Source organism: Buteo buteo, chromosome 23 (assembly GCF_964188355.1).
Source record: "Buteo buteo chromosome 23, bButBut1.hap1.1, whole genome shotgun sequence".
Classification (NCBI taxonomy): domain Eukaryota; kingdom Metazoa; phylum Chordata; class Aves; order Accipitriformes; family Accipitridae; genus Buteo; species Buteo buteo.
The window spans coordinates 13,489,033-13,506,665 of NC_134193.1; the positions used below are offsets into that span (position 1 = coordinate 13,489,033).

Genomic DNA, 17,633 nt, shown 5'->3' on the forward strand with positions numbered 1-17,633 from the left:
CAGTTTGCTGCTGAACACCATGACATGGGTCTCCCTAGACCTCGACCAGGACTGGCAGTCATGTCTCCTTCCCTGTGCCCTTCCTCTGTGGTTTTCTGTAGAAAAGTAACTGCCCATTGCTCCTTCTCCAGGAGGGATTAGTGTCCACAGAGCTGCCCAGCGCTGGCCAATCCCTTCTCCAGTGACAGCCCAGCTCTTGCAGGTCCTGACTGCATTTCTCTGTGCAGTCGTAGCTGTATGCAGTCTGTCTCACCGTACCTTAAGGCAGTGATAACAGGAGGGTAGGGCAGGCTCTTGAAATGTAGGAGTCAAATATTTTAGGGAGATGAGGTATATGACGCTGATTGTCCCACATCTTAAGGCAGTGTTCTGGTCCCTGGGCTGTGGCAGGAACAGCTCCATTGACTTTGTAGGCCTGTGATTTGGCTCTATGTTTTTCAGATTTTATAGTGAATGAATATAATTAAGTATTTAGGGCTAAGCTGATTCCTTAAAGTATTTATTTTGCTGGAGGTTTGGTGGGAAAGGTACAGCAGTTCAAGCCCATTCTAGTTTTTACATTATTTTTTTGTTTGCTTCGCTTCCAAACTAGAAAAAAAAGAAGCAAAGTCACTTCTTCATGTAGTCCTGCTGCTCACGGAGCACCGCAATGTGCTGCAAAGGCTGGAAGCACTGCTGCAAGCCCAGCATGAGAGACTGCTACAGCAGTCTCTAGGACATTTAATCTGATGGCTTGAAAACACACTCACCCCAGTTAGTTTGGAGAAGCCCTGCGAGAGTTGTGCTTACAGCAATCTGCACGTTGCTCAGTGAATAAATCTACCAGGTATTGCTGACAGGGAAGTAATGTTCTCTGCCCTTAGGAAATACAGGTGTGGAGAGTAAGAGCAACCATCCCGTGGTGTCTGCAGCACGCCAGCCTCAGGAAAGTATTTATTGTACCTTTGTAGAGTTGCTCCTTATTAGGGATGCTTTTGGGAGAGCCTAGAGGAGCAGAGCTGTGCTGTAGCAGAGTATTGTCCGTGTCTAAGGAACTCACAAGTAAGATGTGGAGAATGGTTTTGGAAGTGTAGGCCATTTAGGTCCTATGGGATCCCAGTTTCTTAAATCCTCTCCTCCCTTGGGACCATGCTCTCTGCAAAGGCACTGTTATTGGATACTTTGGCTGCTTGTGCCTGTGCTGGACATGTGTTCTGTGGAGATCTGGGCTTCCTCAGCACATCCCTGGGAAGAAAAAGTGGTGGAGCCTAGGGTTAGGAAACAGGGGGTTGCCTTTCCCGAGTCAGCTGCAGATGCTGGAGATGGACATTGACCCTCCCTGGCCCGGGAGCTGTGCAAAGACGTAGGGGTTTGCCTGTCCCGCAGGGATGCTGTGCAGGTGCCTGAAGGTGTCCTGCCACTCCAACTCCTCCACACAGTACCTAGGCAGATGTGCCGGTGTAGATGGGTCCAGCAGACTGCCCTGACCAGCCCCGTTCCAGCAATAAAGCTTTTCCCTCCCTATCACAGGATCATAGAATGGTTTGGCTTGGAAGGGACCTTAATGATCATGTAGTTTCAACCCCCCCTGCCATGGGCAGGGACACCTTCCACTAGACCAGGTTGCTCAAAGCCCCATCCAACCTGGCCTTGAACACCATCCTCACCCTGCTCCCAGTTTTCCCCCGAAGGCTGGTCCGTATTGGCTGAGACCTTGAGCTTCACTGCTGCTAGCTCCACGTTGCCGAGGACGGGCATCTCTTCAGCAGCTTGCAGAGCCCAGACCCTTTGCAAGGTCACTCCCAGGAACCGTGTAAAACCCCCCTGATCTGCAATTTGTTGTGGCTATCTTACTTGCCAGCAGTAAGATGCAAGGCCAGGTGGCAAAGATTGTTTTTCACAAGCTGGGAATGCTTTAATGTCTTGGAAAAAGAAACCTTGAAAACTTCCACCAGAAGGATTTCTCCCACTGTGATACTGGATACGGTATACGGCTTAAAAAAGAATTCCTGGCACTTTTGGAGCACTATGAGATATATTGTTTTAGTTTAGCAAACCCTTCTTTTTCATTCTGGAAAGTTAGTTCATGGGTCTAGCTTTTCTTCTTCTTTTTAATCATTACACAGAGGTGGCAGGGCAGTAGTGTAATGTACTGCTCACTTCAGTGAAGCTGGAGAGATACCAGCATGGGTTATGGGTGAAGTTCATAGTAGAGGACTAGAGTAGTTCTGGTGTCTTCCAACCTGTGTGCATCTATAAAGATGGTAATTTGAGTGGTCCTCTTCACTCCAGAGTACGTTGTACTAGAGGTGATTTGAAAGTGAGGTAGAATAGACTTGTAGCAAAGTATTTGCCATAGAGGTTACCAGCCATGGTGCTGAGGCACTAAATCAGAAGATACGTCTACACAGAAGACGACTATATTTGGGGATGTTTTCAGGTTGGCTGCTTCCAGGTAAAGGAACAGTGAAGTTGAGGGAGGGTGGGCTTAGGGATCTGCTTTGATGGACCTTGATGGACTTGGTGGAGCCTGAAGCTGAGCTGCCAGTAGAGAGGTGTGTCTCAGTGACTTGGTGCATGTGGTGAGAAAGGGGGTGGATGAAGCAGCTACTGAAACTGGGTCTAGTTGTGTGAATAATTTCAAATTGAGAAGTGGGAGTGAAATTCAAAACCTTTAAAACAGTTGGTTTTCCTGTGTTTTGTAAAGAAAGCTTTGGGGTGGTTTGGGGTTTTTTTGGAAATGTCCTGACATCTCAGAGGCTTAAAAACAAAATTTCATTTTCATTTTCAAAACAGCTGTCTGTGTTTTAGTTGACTAAAGGTAACTTGCACTGAATAAAATAAGAAAGAAGTAACTCATCCACAGACAAAGATGAAACCCTTCATTTCTAGGCTGACTCAAAATGACTCATTTTCCTTTTTTTTTTTTTTTTTTTAACTCAAATATTGGGAAAGTTTTCTGTTTGACACCGATTTCTTTCCAGCGATTTTGTTTAACCCTGAGACCTCCCCCACATCCCAAATGCAGCATTTTCTCAGTGTCGTCTGTTCAGAGAGGTAGTGCATCTTTAATGAATGTGTTTTTCCCGCACAAAGGCAGCAGGAGGAATGAAGAGCACATTTTTTTTGCAAGGCAGATATATCCCTGCTGTTAAACCAAGACTTGTCAACTCTGTGTCTGGGGCTCTCCCAAAATCTGCAAACTTATCTGAGATGGGCTGTGCAGAGGCAGCATGCATGGGTGAGCGTGTGTGACCTCTGCCTTTCTCAGCTTTGCTTATGATGAATAAGAAAGGCTTGAAAACTGTTTTTTGGTGGGAAAAGAGAGATTTTCCTCTGGGTTCTTCTGCATAAGAAATTCTGTTTTTCTCCCTGGGAAATTTTCTAGTTTAATAAAGAAATGGAGAGAAGGGAAAACTTCATTTGAGCTGGGAAGACATTATTAGTGGGAAGGATGCTCCAATGCAGCTTTAGAAGTAGAAAATACAGGAGTGGGCATGAAACAGCCTTTGGACAGGATGCTTTTCACAGGGAGGAAGAGGATTTTGAATGCTGGGGAGAAAATGGATGGAGATCTCCACATCCAGCAATGGGCTTTTGCATAAAGGCTGACAACTGTAGAGGTTAACCTATGCCCATATGCTGAGTGTGTCCTCCTTGGGACCTCATCCCTAAATGAAGTTGCAGGAGGCATCTACAGTCCCAGGGGAGCATCCATGCCCATCCTCAGCCAAGCTCACCGCCTGCAGAGCCTCCTCTGCCCAGGATCTGGCCATGGTGAGCCGGGGCTCGGCCTTGGGACTTGGGGAACTGTGGTGGATGAATGTCTACTGAGGGAGCTCTGAGAGGGTCATCCCCTCCTGGGGGGTGGTAAAGTGGTGCCGCCAGCACAGTTTGGGGTTTGACAACTTCTTTCCATGTGAAGGAAATCCTGGTTTATGTTTGTTTGCCCAGAGCCTTCTGAACTGTGGTTCAAGCATTATGGACTCAACCTGATCCATGAGGCTTTGGTGAAACAAGAAGAGATTTTTTTACTTGGAGGTCTCAGGGTCCCTGGCCCTGCAGGTGGCCCTGATGCCTGGGAAAGCAGCAGCTCATGGCATCGACCAGCTTGCCATGAAATTTGAAGGCTCATGGGGACCGAAACATACTTTGGGTTTAAAAATACCAGTGAAGGGGGGGAGGTGAGTAGCTGTGTGAAACGCCGAGCATAAAGAACTTGGAGGAGCATTCAGGAGTTGAGTAGAGGCTGAAACCGCAACAATTCAATAGTTTGTGCAGGAAAATTGGCAGCCGCGAGTGTGGAATGAATCACAAATGTGCACATGTTTTGCCTGAGGTGAAAATCAGAGTGCTTTTTGGCTGTGAAATGTCAGCTTGTTAGTCTGGGAAACACTCGTTTTTAATTTTTTCTTTATTCTTGTGAGCTGTGTTGAAGGGAGCATGAGGGAAAGGTCGGGACTGTTGCCCCTGTCCTGCTCTGCCCCAGGCTGTGCTATTGCTGGTGCATAAGGCTCTTGTGCTTCTTTCTCTCTTCCATTCCTGCTCCATTTCTGCAGATCCCCCAGGGCAGACAAAGCGTGGTAGCTAGATACAGCCTCCAGAACATTGTTCCCGATCAAATGAATTTTAACGCCAGGTCAGACCCTGAGCACTGACCCTTGCAACAGCATATCTAAAAGCAAAGGAAGCAGAAATAGATCCCTGCAAAGCACTGTGCACTTCACTTGCCTGCAGTGGAAAACATTCCCTTTAATGAAGTGCATGGTACTAATTTCGGTTTGGGCATTAGTCATACGCTGAGTAACAGGAGCTGGTAAAGGCACTTGCAAGGCACAATGGCAAGGCTCAGCTCAGGCAGATCCAGCTCCCACCACCCGGGGTGGTGGTAGGCATAGGCTCACGGGAGCAGCGTCTGTCTGTCCCCTCTCCCTTGACATGGGACCTTTGCTGCTTTGCGGGAAATGCCAGTATCTCCAAAGTGATTAATTGCAGCACGAAGTGGCCGTATTTTAGCTAAGGTAAACCGTGCGCTGACCTGTAGCCATTCTTTAAAGGGGAAAATTGGCCCTGCAGAATGAAGGCATGGCTAAGACTTTCCCTGAGTTAGGATGGGTTTGGACAGAGGTAAGAGGTTTGCCAGATGCTTGTGCAATAGGGAGTCTCCTGAAATAGACCCCATGCTCTTGAGAAAAGCAGACAGGAGTTGCCTTTCCCTGCTAGCAGTTGAGACCTCGAGTCTCCCACAAGCTCCCATGAAGCATCCCCGGTCCCATCGCTGCCAGGCGGGTGGCTGGAGGAGCCTGGCAGGCAGCAGACCATGCCCAGGAGCCCAGACGAGGCTGGGGCCCTGGCTCTCTGCCTACCGTGCTTGGCACAGTGCGGGAGCATGTCCCTGGCAGCCTCGTGTCCGGCCCCATGTCCCCTGCGTGTCCCCTGGCTTTTGCCCTCAAGCTCTCTTCTCTGAGTGCCAATTTCTCTCCAAAGCCAGGCCCACAGGATGGGCAGCACTGGCGTACATCCAGCTTTGTGGATGTAGCTGTCATGTTTGTCCTGTGCTTTCGGGACCATTGATTACTCTGGGGTGATGTTTTTAAGGTTTTCTCTGCAGACTGGCATGCTGGAAACAGAGCTTTAAATGTGAAAGCAGATGCCAATGAGCATCCTGGCCCCCCACCCCGAGGGGTTTCTGGCTGGGGCACAATCTACCATCACAAACACTGGAGTCTTGTGCTCACTGCAGAGAAGTTTGTTGCAAAGTCTCTGTGGTTTCCTGCTCCAGCCTCTTGTCACCCCTGAACTTGTGAATTCGTATGAGTCAAAATGGTTCTGAGTGTGAATTTGCCAGCTCCATGCATGTGTGTGCATGTGATGGTACATTGAGTGTCATGGGCTGGAGGGCATGAGGCCAAGGGCACAGTAAATTCTGGGTAGGATCTTTGCCTATTCTCCAGCTCATCTTACAGGGATGCAATAACAAGGTATTTCCTAGGTGAGCAAAGTGAGAGTGACCTGAGCCAGACCTTTACAGTCCCATTATATGATTTCTCCCCAAGTGAAGTCATCGACTCTTATCAAGCTTGGAAAATGAAGCTATCTGACTCCCTCATGTTCCCCCAGCCAATTAGTCTTCTGGGCCACTGCAGGGAGGTTGATAAAACACGTTTATCATGAATACACTGAGACCCAGCAGAGGAAGAGGGTTGCAATTGTCAGAGCTTGATGTTAGGAGCAGAGCAGGCAGCTCTGCAAAGGAGCTCCGAGCACACGAAGGGTGAAAGCTTTGGAAGGATGCTCTCTGGATATCTCTGGCTCATATGGAGGTTGCCCTTTTGCCTGTGCCTCTCTAGCTCTGCCAAAGACTCCTGCCCCTCAGATCTGCTGGCAGCAGAGTTTGAGAGGTGAAAATCAGCCAAGTTAGGGGAAACACGCTCTGATTTTTTTGGCCGCAATGAAGAAAATAGCAGTGAGTTTGGTCAATGCAAGGACTGAATGGTGGGGTTGTTGTGGTTAAAAGCTGCAGCATTTATTGCTTTAGCTGGGGTGTAAGAGATCACTGCTTTACACATGAGGTCTCGAGGGAGCAGGGAGGATAGACACAGGAGAAGACAGGCAAGAGCTTCCAGGGCAGCTAATTCTCTGATCCTTCCTTTCGGCTAGCATATGCACATGTATGTCCTACTTATCTCAACACACATATCCTCACAGTGCCTCCCAAGATTAGCTCTGCTTCATTTCTCCACTTGTACAAAAGAAAAATCGATTTACGCATGATCATGTGGAAATGGAAACCTGGGTAACATGTTGAATCATTAGGGTGAGCCACTACGTAGGTAGATCTGCTTGAGCAAAGCAGGTTGTGAAGTAGCATCCATTTGGATGCTTAAGGAAATACATTGTGTACATTTTCCTGGGGATCTCAGTTGGCAAGGACTTGTGTATATAGCTGGGGACAGCACAAGCCCTGGTCCCACATGGATGGTGTGCGGATGCTCATCGGTGCAGTCTGCACAGGTTTAAGTTAACCTGGGACTCTTTGTTATGCCAGCTGGGCAGATGTGCTGTTGCTCCCTCCAGCTGTGACCACTACCAGAAGTGAAGCTGCACTTGCAGGTGCCGGTGTCTGACCGGACGGGGCAGCTCTGGTGTTTGAACATAAGGTCCTCTGGGTCTGAAAGCACAAAGGACCTTTCACTGCTTTACTGCTGCTACTATCCCGCAGTTTTTTGATAATTTGATTATGACTTGGAAAACAGGAGTCGCAGAGATCCTGAGCCAACGTGTGCTTTTTCGCAGTGTGACAGATGGCTGCTGGCACACGATCAGACTCTTTCTGGTTGCCTTTCACCAGTGACTAACATCTGGGCATCTCGCCTTAGATCTGGCTTGCCTTGCACATTGCCAATGATATCAGGTTTAAGCTTCAGTTTTTCAGCCTTGGATGACGTTACACGTACAGTTTAAAAACGCTGTTAGACTAAACCAAATGAACCGATTCATCACTAGTGGAAGGAGCAGGAGCAGGGAGTTTGGAGGAAGGATTTTGTTTTGGGGTGCACCAAGCCCTTATTTGCTGAAACGAGAGGAATTCCCAGGATGGGATCCCTGGACATATTTATTTTTATTTTCTCAGGCTGTAATGTCTCCCAGATGTGTATGTCTGTAGCAGAAGATAATACTAACCCGACCGTTTCCCTTGTTACTCAAGACACTTTCAACATTGTTGAAATAATAGCTCAGACTGAGCCTCTGCCAGACTTTAAAATAACTACTCTAAGACAATGGGAGGGTAAGCTGGAGGAACATTAGTGAAGATCAACTTGTGATAGAGAAGAAGGGGACCAAGGTATTTCAAAAGTAGACATTTCCCATCAAACTGTTGCTTCATTCCAAAACTCTGAAATTGCATTTCCTTTTGTAAGAAATCTTTCTGCCTTACTCACCTCTACCTCTTCACTTCAGTTTTGTAACTTCTGGTGTATATTTTGCTGATCCTCCTGCCATTTGGTGAAGAAAGGGGAGTTAGGAGGTAACCCAAACCCTTCCACCTCCTTCCCTTCCTACCGCTGCTCAGAGAGCGTCGCCTGCAAAGGGGCTGCTTGTGCGCTGCTGTGCTACAGCTAGCTTTCCTACCCCCACAACACGTTGCTGAGATTTTAAAAGTCATCCCATTCTGCCTTAGGAGGAGTTAAAGACTTCACAAAACACCATGAAAGCTCAAAAGGGAGAGAATGAAAGCCCTGTGTGCCCAGGGACCTCTTGGGTAGCACAGCCAGCTGAGCAGAAGTATCCTCCAGCGCTCCCCAGAACAGGAGGGACTTGACCTTAAGTCCCTGCCAGTGGCTGCTAACACGGACGCTGCCTTTGGCTCAGCAAATCCTTACGCTGCAGGGAGCTGGGAGGAAACAGCAGGAAAGACTTGCTCTGTTCCTGCCCTTTTCCTCTCCTCCCCTGCAAGCATCTGCTGTTGGAGCCAGGGATGGGGGCCGGAGGGACCTCCCTGTGGTCCTGACCTTGAAGTCTGTCAAATCCAGACAAGGCTTGTCCATGGGAGCTTGGGGTGGGGGATGGGGGTGGGCTGTGAGTGCACACCAACGTGCATGTGGTCTCCATCAGCACGAGAGGATGCTGAAAATCAGGGGTACAAACTCTGGCTGTGCCGTGGGCTGCCCTGCTTGGCGCTGACCATCCCACCCAGAGGAGGTTTTCATGATCATCCCTTCGTTGCTTTTCTCCAGTGGCTTTGTGCGTATTTACGTGTGTGTCTTCCAACCCTATAAAACAAAACAACAGAGAGGGAGGCTCTTGGAAAGCTGATGCTGGAAACAAGCCCCTGGAGTGCAATAGTTTGTAGAATTTGCCATTAATTTACTTTGACAATGGAGCAACAAAGAGAAGCTTATTTACTAACGACATTGAGGGCCAATGTTTTTGGGACTTGTCCCCACTCAGCCTCACACAAGTGTTACCAGTATGTTTTTTAGTAGTTTTTAAATTAATCCCACAGAATCCGCTGTATAGGCATTGTAGACCAATTCAAATCTGGTTTATGCTGATTCACTGTAATTCAGTAATTAAGTTTAATTGCTGTGAGGCAGACTTGAACAGATTGAAGAGTGGCTGTGCAGGGATTTGCACAGGTTTAAATGAAATCCATTTAAAAATACCCCTCTAGCTAAACCTATTAAGCCCTGAATATAGATAAAACATCAGTTCCACAGTGTTTGGCTTGAGTAAAGTGAGGGTTTGAGCTCAACCCAAAAGCATTTGCTGTCAGTGGTCCAGGAGGGGACAGGACATGCATGCACAGAGCAGAGGAAGGAGGAACTGAGGAGGATACGTGGAGAACAGGGGATAGGAGACACACCAGGGTGTGCGTGTGGCCCAGGGGGCGAGGGGTGTGCGAGGCTGGGCTGAACTGTAGCACCCCACAGCATTTTCCTAGAGACCAGGAGCTTTGGGTTAAGGTTAACTCTCTTGGTTGCTCAAGAAGGAGATGGTTGAGGAGCTCTGCACGTTGTCTCAGTACGTGTCTTGGGAAGGTTAGAAGTGGCTTCTTTTTTGTTTTCTTCTTTGAAAAACAAAACCAAACCAATGCAGCTGAGGCCACCAAATCCGGCAGAGCAGCTAGCCATTGTGCGCTTTCCTTCCAGCCCCTCCCAGCACCTCCTTCAAAAGGGTCTTCGGACTCTTGTTTCTCAGCTGTCGGGATATTGATTTGCTCCATGTTTGCAAAGCCTTTCCCTGTCCCCAGAGGGCAGGAAACATACTCCTTCAGTTAATGGGATGAGATTTTCACACCATCTCATGGCTTGGGCAGTTGGGATTTGCAGAGAGTAGACCTGATGAGGACGATGAAGCTGAAGGCTGAAATGCTGCCAAGCCCACTTCCCCACTCCTGTGGCCATTTTGGTTCCATTATTCCCGTTGTGGGTTTAACAACTCGTAAACTCTTTGCTTTCCTGATCCCATTGCTCTTCTCCCGAAAGCTCTTTTGCAGGCTCTCTTCTTTTTCTGTCACTTGGCCTACTTTTTTTGTAGCCAGCGTATCCTTATTCAGGGTCATCCTTGACTTCCAGCAGCCCTTCCTCCTCCCCAGACTTTGTCCCCAAAAGCCCCATCCCCATCCTGGCAGAGCCCCCCATGCTGGGCCGGTACAAAGGAGCGGCAGCACACCTGCAGATCTGCGTAATAAGCTTGAAAAGAAGCCTGCACTCGCATTTTTCCTGTCTAAACAATGTGTACCGCTAGCTCTTTCTTCTGAAAAGGTTTCGCTTCCCTGAAAATTTCTGTCCTCTCTGTGGGTCGGTGGTTGCATTCACTCTTCCACTAATAGGTACAACGTTCTCCGTGAGAAATGTGCTTTTTCTTTTTCTTCCTGCTTTGGCTCTGTCCCCATCAACTTGCAGCCACTGGGTCAAAACCAAATTATCTCTGCTCTCCGGAGCAGGGAGGCAAAGGTTGAAATCCTGTTGCATAACCCTCTGAATGCAGGTCCATCACTGCGAGCTGTGTGCGCTTTGGCTTAAACCTCGTCTCGTGTGGCTTGTGGTGTTACTCTTAAAAAGAAATTATTAGGTGACAAGGGAAATGGGAACAGTAGGAAACAAATGTGGCACAGGAGGTGACATGGTTGGCTGCCATGGACATTATTTAGGTTACAGGCAATGCTAGGATAGAAAGAGAAGCAGGAAGAGCTGCTGGAGGGTTGACGTCGGGCAAACAACACTACCAAGGTGTCTTTGACTTTGTCCACCCAATGTGCAGAGTCATCAGGCAAGTCCAAATAAATATGAAGCTGCCATCTTGGGTCCCCTTGGTTCAGAGAAGGTCAGGCACAACCTCCAAGCCTGAGAATGTCTTTCAAGAGGCAAAGGGTGGAGGAGTGTGAGCTGTCAAGAGGGGAGTGAAGGGGCATCAGTGTTTTGGAAGGGTTGTCTTGTTTTGAGTGCTTGGCTACGAACCATGCCTGTGCTAATGTAGTGGTGTGAGGTGCCAGGAAACCCTTTCCCCAGTATAAAGCCCTCTTTTTCCATCACTTAATGCAGACAGCCTATTATTAAATTCTATCTGTGATGCACAAGCCTCTCTAATTCAGAGTTTGAAGTGCATGGCCTGTGATTCTAAGCAGACTTCTGGCAGGACATTTTCATGAGGCACTCAGAAATTAGAGGGAGAAAAGACCCATTAGGTCATATGTTCTATTCCCCAGCCAGCAAGCACCAGGGCTGTCCTCTGGGGTTGTCCTCAGGGCTTGCCAAGCCTAGTTATTTCAGGTCCCAACCAGTGATCAGTGATGCTGCATCCAGGGGAAGTGACTCAGTCTGACAGATCCTGTTACGAGCTCTCCTAGGGCTCCAATTATGTTTTACGTTGTTGAATATAATTTCCTTTTCCCTCATTTCCCTCCTTTGGGGAGAACGTAAAGCTGAGTATAAGCTTCGCATGTGTGTACAAGCTAGAGGAAAGCACACACAGTCACTTTTCTGTATCTGCAACGTGGGGCACCCTCCTAAGGAACACCTTCCTCTGGGATGAAGCCCAAGGGATCAGGTGGGGTGGTGGAGGACCACTACTGAACCCTATCTGGTCCCTGAGAACACTAATGGGCCTTAATGGCCTTGACCAGCCTCACCTGGGACCTCCACCCACGCCCTCATCCCAGGAGCCCCATTTAAGTTCAGCCCTATAGCCTCAGCTCCTCCCTAAGCTATGGTGTAGGGTGCTTGCTTCTAGTCCTGCCTCTGGCTTTGTCTCCTGGATGGACTGTGGACCTGTGCTGGATGTAGCTTGTCTCCTGGTAGGATGCCTTGTATGTTTGTCTCTTGTCCCTTCTTTGTCTCTATCTCTTGGATGGACTTCACACCCACACCGTAGCCTTGTTTCCAGACCAGCTTCTGCCTGTGCCTCCCTTTGCACTTGACTGTTCTCCATGGAGGACCCTGGACTTGGTTGATGGCTAGCTTTGCCTGGGGCTGCCTGTGGACCCTGTTACCAGTGGCTGGCTCTGCCTGTTGTGTTTGCCACCACTGGGACTGTGCCTGTAAGCAAGGCACTGCCTGCTGGCCCTTGGTGCTCCCTGCCACCTTCCCTCTCCACTGCCCAAGCCAGGCTGGTGGACGCCTGTACACCAGGCATGTTCCCAGTTGGCCTTGCAGGGTGACCACAATCCCTCCCTGCAAGGTTCCCCATCTGCCTATCCTCCTCCTTGAAGGATGGCTTTACCTTTGGGGTTGTCCTCTAGGTCCCCAGTCTGACCAGAGCATTGTCTGTGTTTCCTGTTTCTCCTCTTGTTCCTTGGGAATTTTAACTCTGAGTGGGGCCAAAAGACTGATGAGGGCAGGAGAACCCTCATTGAAAATATGGAGCTTATGGTCTGATGCAGGTACGTCGACAAAGTCCCCAGCACCGAACAGTGCAGGGGCACATGCAGACCCCTCTGCCTTCATTTCTTCTTTATCCTAGACATGCTGGTGCTTTTTGTGTGCTTAATATTTGAGCTGGAATCTGTTTATAACTTCTCAGAGTGGTGGGGTAAAGTCTTTAATCCCTGTTTCCATGTGTTTTTCTAAGTGACTTCATTTTGAAAAAGTGATGCGTAATTTTTTTTAACTTACTGTTTAGCTTTTTTACAAAAGAAACAAACAAGAACTCATAGTTTTCTAAATAACCATGTCTTAAAGTGCACTGGTGTGCTCAGACCAAGGCAGTGGAGGCAATGATGGTCCAGGGCACACTGCTGATAATTGGAGAATGCATCTTCTCTCACTGAATTTTGCAAGGCTCTGCTGGTTTTCTCCTCTAGCCTGAGCTTAGGATTGCTGGGACACCTGTGCTAAAACACAAGGTCTGTCTAGCTGTTTCTCTTGGTACGGTTTCTGGGCTCTTGGAGGCAGAGAGCTCCTGACACAACACCAAGCACCACAGTGGGTTCATGGGGTGTGATTCAACAGTTCCATGTTCTATCTCTAGTAGCTTTTTGTAGGTGTCCCCTTTGCACTGACTGCTGTGCTTCCTGTCCTTGAAAGTGTTTCTCCCCAAACATGGCTGGCACCCTGAAGACTGCTGGTTAACTTCAGCTTGGGATGCCGCGTTCTTGGCTCTGGCTCCACTGGCCGGTGCTTGTCCTTGCTGAGGTTGGCCCATGCACAAGTCTCCCTGGCACTGGGCTGCCTGGGAGGATTCCCGCACTGCTTTAGGAGCCTGGAGGCAAGCTGAATTTGGCAGCAGCTGTTGAACTCCAGGAATCTCCTTTCCAGCATAGAAATAGCCGTTCTGCAGGCTTTTGGTTTGAGGTTGAATAACAAAAATGTTAGTTTGGTATGCTGAATATCCTGAATGTGCACTGTGGGCAATCTTGCCTGGCTTTTCTGCAGATGGGCAAGGAAGAACTCAAGTCTAGAGCCCAATGTGAACACAGCTGGACCGTGAGCACAGCTTGGTGTGAGCCCTGCCTCTAGGGTCCTGGGCAGCATTGCCTCCAGGGTGGAGGTAGGAGCTAGGTAGGAGGTAGGTGGTGAAGGTTGCTCAGCAGTGGTAGAGAGTTTGTGAGCAGAGCTGCTCACCGGTGGCCACTGGAAGGAGATGGGGAAGCTTGGCTGCGAAGCAAGGCAGTGGGGTGAATGCCTGTGGGGATTAGGCACCTGAGCCCTAGGAAAGCTGAAAGGTCATGAGGAAACATGATTTTTTTTGTAAAGGAAACGTAGAATTACAGTACCACATGTATGGTCTGTCCCATCCCTGACTCTGGCTGCTGCAGTGACTGCACTCACTGCATCCTTAGCATCCACCTGCCTGGCATTAATCTGCTCCCAGAAAGGCTCTGACCCTGATCTCTGGTAGCTGGTGACTCACATCCTGCAGCTGAGAATCACTTCCACAGGTAATCTGTGTCCTTGAGAAGCAGCATGTCTGCTCCCAGAGGTTAAAGCAAGGAGAGAAAATAAACCTGCTTTGAAATTTAAAGTAAGTCCATGATGTTCTTGTAAACAACCAGAAACCCAGCAGTGTTGGGATGGAGAGCTGACCCTTGGTTAATCCTGGGGAGAAGTTGCAAACAAAAGCTTTGGTGTTGAGGCTGGATGAGCGCTAAATCCAGTGTCGTAAACAACTTCGCTGTGCAACAGCTTCTGCCCCAGGATGAGAGTGCAGTGCCATGAGCCCACAGCTACCGCAGCAAGATGCTCTTCAAAGTGTCTGTAGTAGATCAATCCCTTCTGTTGCTTTGTTGGCTTGTGCAGCATGGGTTTCTGCTGCAGGCGTTTCTGAGGCCCCGCTGGCTTATCCCAATGGCACAAAAACTAGCCAGATGTGGCTAAAATAAATACATGGAAAGCTGCTTCTGGAGAACAGGGAGTGGGAAGAAAATGCAGTGCAGAGCTGCAATCTGGAGCTGGTAAAACAGCAGGGCATCTGCTTTCCAGCTTCCCCAGCTCTGAGTGAAAGCTGGTGTTGGAGAAGCACATAATTTATATCAACATTTCTCTTTTGGCTTATAGAGGAAGTCAGAGAGAGGAGACTGGTGTTTGTAGTGGCTGATCTGCCCGGGATATAACTGCGCAGCTGATTGCGGGGGTTTGAGTGCTGACCCTCTCTGGAGATTGAAATGACCTGTTGTTGTTTGGTTGTCCTGGCTTGTCTCCAGTAGAACTTTGGCATCATCCTCTGAACTGCCTGCATCGTGCGGGGGCCGTGGGGTGCCTGTGCTCAGCTCTCGCTCTGCTGTTCCCAGTGTGCATGCAAACATGTGGAGAGGTGTTCATAGAGATGGGAACACAATTAAATCCTTCCTGCGATGTTCAGGCTCTGATGGCTGCAGCAGTGCATAGCTCCTCTGTCAGAGCTGGGGTTGCTCCGGGCGTACAGTGGGATCAGCTTGTCTCTTGCTTGGCTGGTAGGTGCAATGTCTGCTGGTGCTCCATGCTGTGGACGCCTGCTCCCTCGGCTTTGATGGGTTGTGCTTCCTACCTGTCCCCTTGCCTGGGCCTTAGGAGATCTCATTAATTTTAGTCCTAATTCTGTTTTTCTTTTATGCCAAATTCTTATTTTGGAGTTGGCGAGGGGTCTAGAGGCAAACGCCAACCCTGGCTGTTTAAAACTGCTGGTGTAGTCCTGCCCCTGGGATCGCTTTCCAGCTAACTCCAGTTCTTAGGCCAAGGGGATAGAGGAATCTCTGCTACTTTATTTAGGAAAGCACCAAGCACATGCTTAACTTTAACCCTAGATGTACATGTTGTCATGGACCATGGTTTTAACTTTCAGCAAATGCTCAAGTTGTGTGTTAAGGCCATACTCTGCCCAGGAAAACTTCCATGTAGGTGTGTTATTTCTAGTACCAAGTGCCCAGCTGCAGCTTGTGTAGGAAGGCCCTTCACCTGATAGAATCCACTGAATTCACACTTGTCTGCCTGTAATGACCAGCAAAGCTGATTGGTGATGAGGGCTGCAGCCACTGGAGATGGAATGTGCAGGTTGTGGCACATACCTTGGTGTCCACAGCTGGGAAATCACCTCCCAAAGCTGCTTGGGAATGAGAAGAGACAAATGTTCCTGATATTTTTTTTTTTCCCGTCAGCTGTGTTTGGTCGCAGGTTAATTCACCATGCTGTGCATGCGCAACACTTGCAAGTCCGATAAATTCTGCTGACTCGATACCATTTCAGGGTTTATGACTGTTCAAGTCTCTGAGGGGCTCAGCCCTGCACCCTGTCTGGCTTGGTACCATTTTTGCAATGTTCCTGCTGCTGAAGGCTGTTGCATGTTCATGTTGCTGAGCTGAGAGTTGCCCGGGAACATGTCAATGCTGTGACCATGTGGGGAGCTGGGGAAATACCAGGTGAAATCCCAAGTGACCACAAATGGCTGCATCTCCTGCAGGACCCCATTCCCTCCCCTCCTTCCCAGCACAGAGCTCTTTCCCTTGCAAAATCTTCTGAGGAGATGGTGGCAGGACTGCTATGTTAGCATCTGAACAGCATCAAAGCAGCTTTCTGCTCAATTGATTTGTTATTTTCCAGAGCAGCGGATCTATATGGTGTGTATATCTCCTGTCAGGCTGCAGCATGCCTGAGGCTGTTCATCTGCCCTCAAATAAATCTCGCACCTCATCGACAGTGGGAATTAGGGTGAATGCAGAGGCTGGATGCCTCCCAAGTGATGGCAGCTGCTAGTGCAGATGGCAGGAGTCCTGTTGACAAGTCATCAAGTGGGATTGTCCAGGCCCTCCCAGTCAAGGGGGCTGTAGGTCCGGAGTGATCCAGACCCCTCCTGCAAGGCTGGGCCCATGGGGTGCTGCCCTGGATTCTGTCCTTTGTCCCCACCCCTTGCAGGTGGCAGGGTTATTGCCACACTGCCCAGCAACATAAAGGGAGGACAAGAAAGGAGGAACCTGGTTGTAGATGTTTTGGAGGTAGAAACAGTGTGCCTGAGTAGAGCCAGATGTCTGCAATTTTTTTTTGCTAATGGAGGGGAACAAGAAACCTTGTGGTTTTAAACAATTTTTTGTTCAGGTATTTCTGTAGTTGAAGGATTCTTTAGTTAAAGAATGAACTTGGAAAGGGAATGTCTCTGTTCACCAAGGAGGTTAAAATCTCATCAGACTGAAGTGATAGTGCTGCCAAATAGCCCACACCAGGGGCTTTCACCCAATTCAAACCATCTTGCATGTTCACAGCAGAGTTCTGAAAGTGAGCCTTTCACCTGCTGGGAAAGGGGTATTGTGTGAAGCACGGCTCCCGATGGAGCTCCCGACCTTGTCATAGAGATGAACCCTGCTTTGGGCAGAGTCCCCATGGTCTGGCCAGGACACCCACCTCAGTGAGGGACGCCCCTCCTTGGTCCAATTCTTTGGTGAAATTGGACAAACATCAACAAGGAAGCTTGGGAAAGGACTGAGCAGGATTTTCTGTATGCTGCTGATTCAGGACTTGTGGTTTAGAACAGTTGTGTCCCATCCTCTCCTTTACAGTCCTGAGCATCCCAACTATATGGTCATAAAGGTACCACCACTGCTGGGGTAGGAATGGCCCTTCATGTCTTTGGGACACTGGCCTTGAAACATGTATTCTGTTTCAAAAATATCACCTGGCTGCTGCTGAGGTTATCTAAATGTTTGTTTTGGTCTGAGTTTACTAAATTTGTGAATTATTTTAATTTCCCCAAACTGTATGCTCTTCTTCCTGGGGGGTTTTGTCTGTTGTCTAATAGGAGGAACAAAAAGAGCAGAGCCCTGTAGTGAAGGTATTTCAGCTTTTGAGCATCTCTTCTCCCCCAATGCAGATGAAGTGAACTTGCTGGACAAAATTACTTCCCACGCGCAGGACCTCAGCAATATTTCCTTTGGCTATGATGAAGCCAACTGCAGCATCCTGGAGATTGGGCAGTATGCTACGCTCAACATCCCTACAAGGGAGGCGTTTGGGGACAGGTAGGCTGCCTTCAGGGGGATGGGGTTGGGATGGTGGTGCCCAAAATAATCTCATGCATGCTTGTTGGGTTGAGGGGTTACTTTAAGACCCCATTCCATAATGACACAAAGATAGCACATCCACTCTGTAGTCTGAGCTCAGTGCTTCTTCCCTTTCTTCCATCTTTCTTGGTTGTGTGCAGGGAAGACACGTTAACACAGTGCTTGACTGACCATTTCCAGGAATGTG

At 48.7% G+C, this 17,633-nt stretch overlaps 1 protein-coding gene across 1 annotated transcript in view; it reads left to right on the forward strand.

Moving 5' to 3' along the window:
* Positions 1 to 17,633, forward strand: part of LOC142044018 (uncharacterized) — a 98,470-nt gene that overhangs the window by 19,155 nt on the left and 61,682 nt on the right. Inside the window, exon 2 of the mRNA XM_075055965.1 lies at positions 17,257 to 17,404. Within this exon, the coding sequence (XP_074912066.1) occupies positions 17,257 to 17,404 (148 nt within the window). The remainder of the gene's footprint in view (positions 1 to 17,256; positions 17,405 to 17,633) is intronic.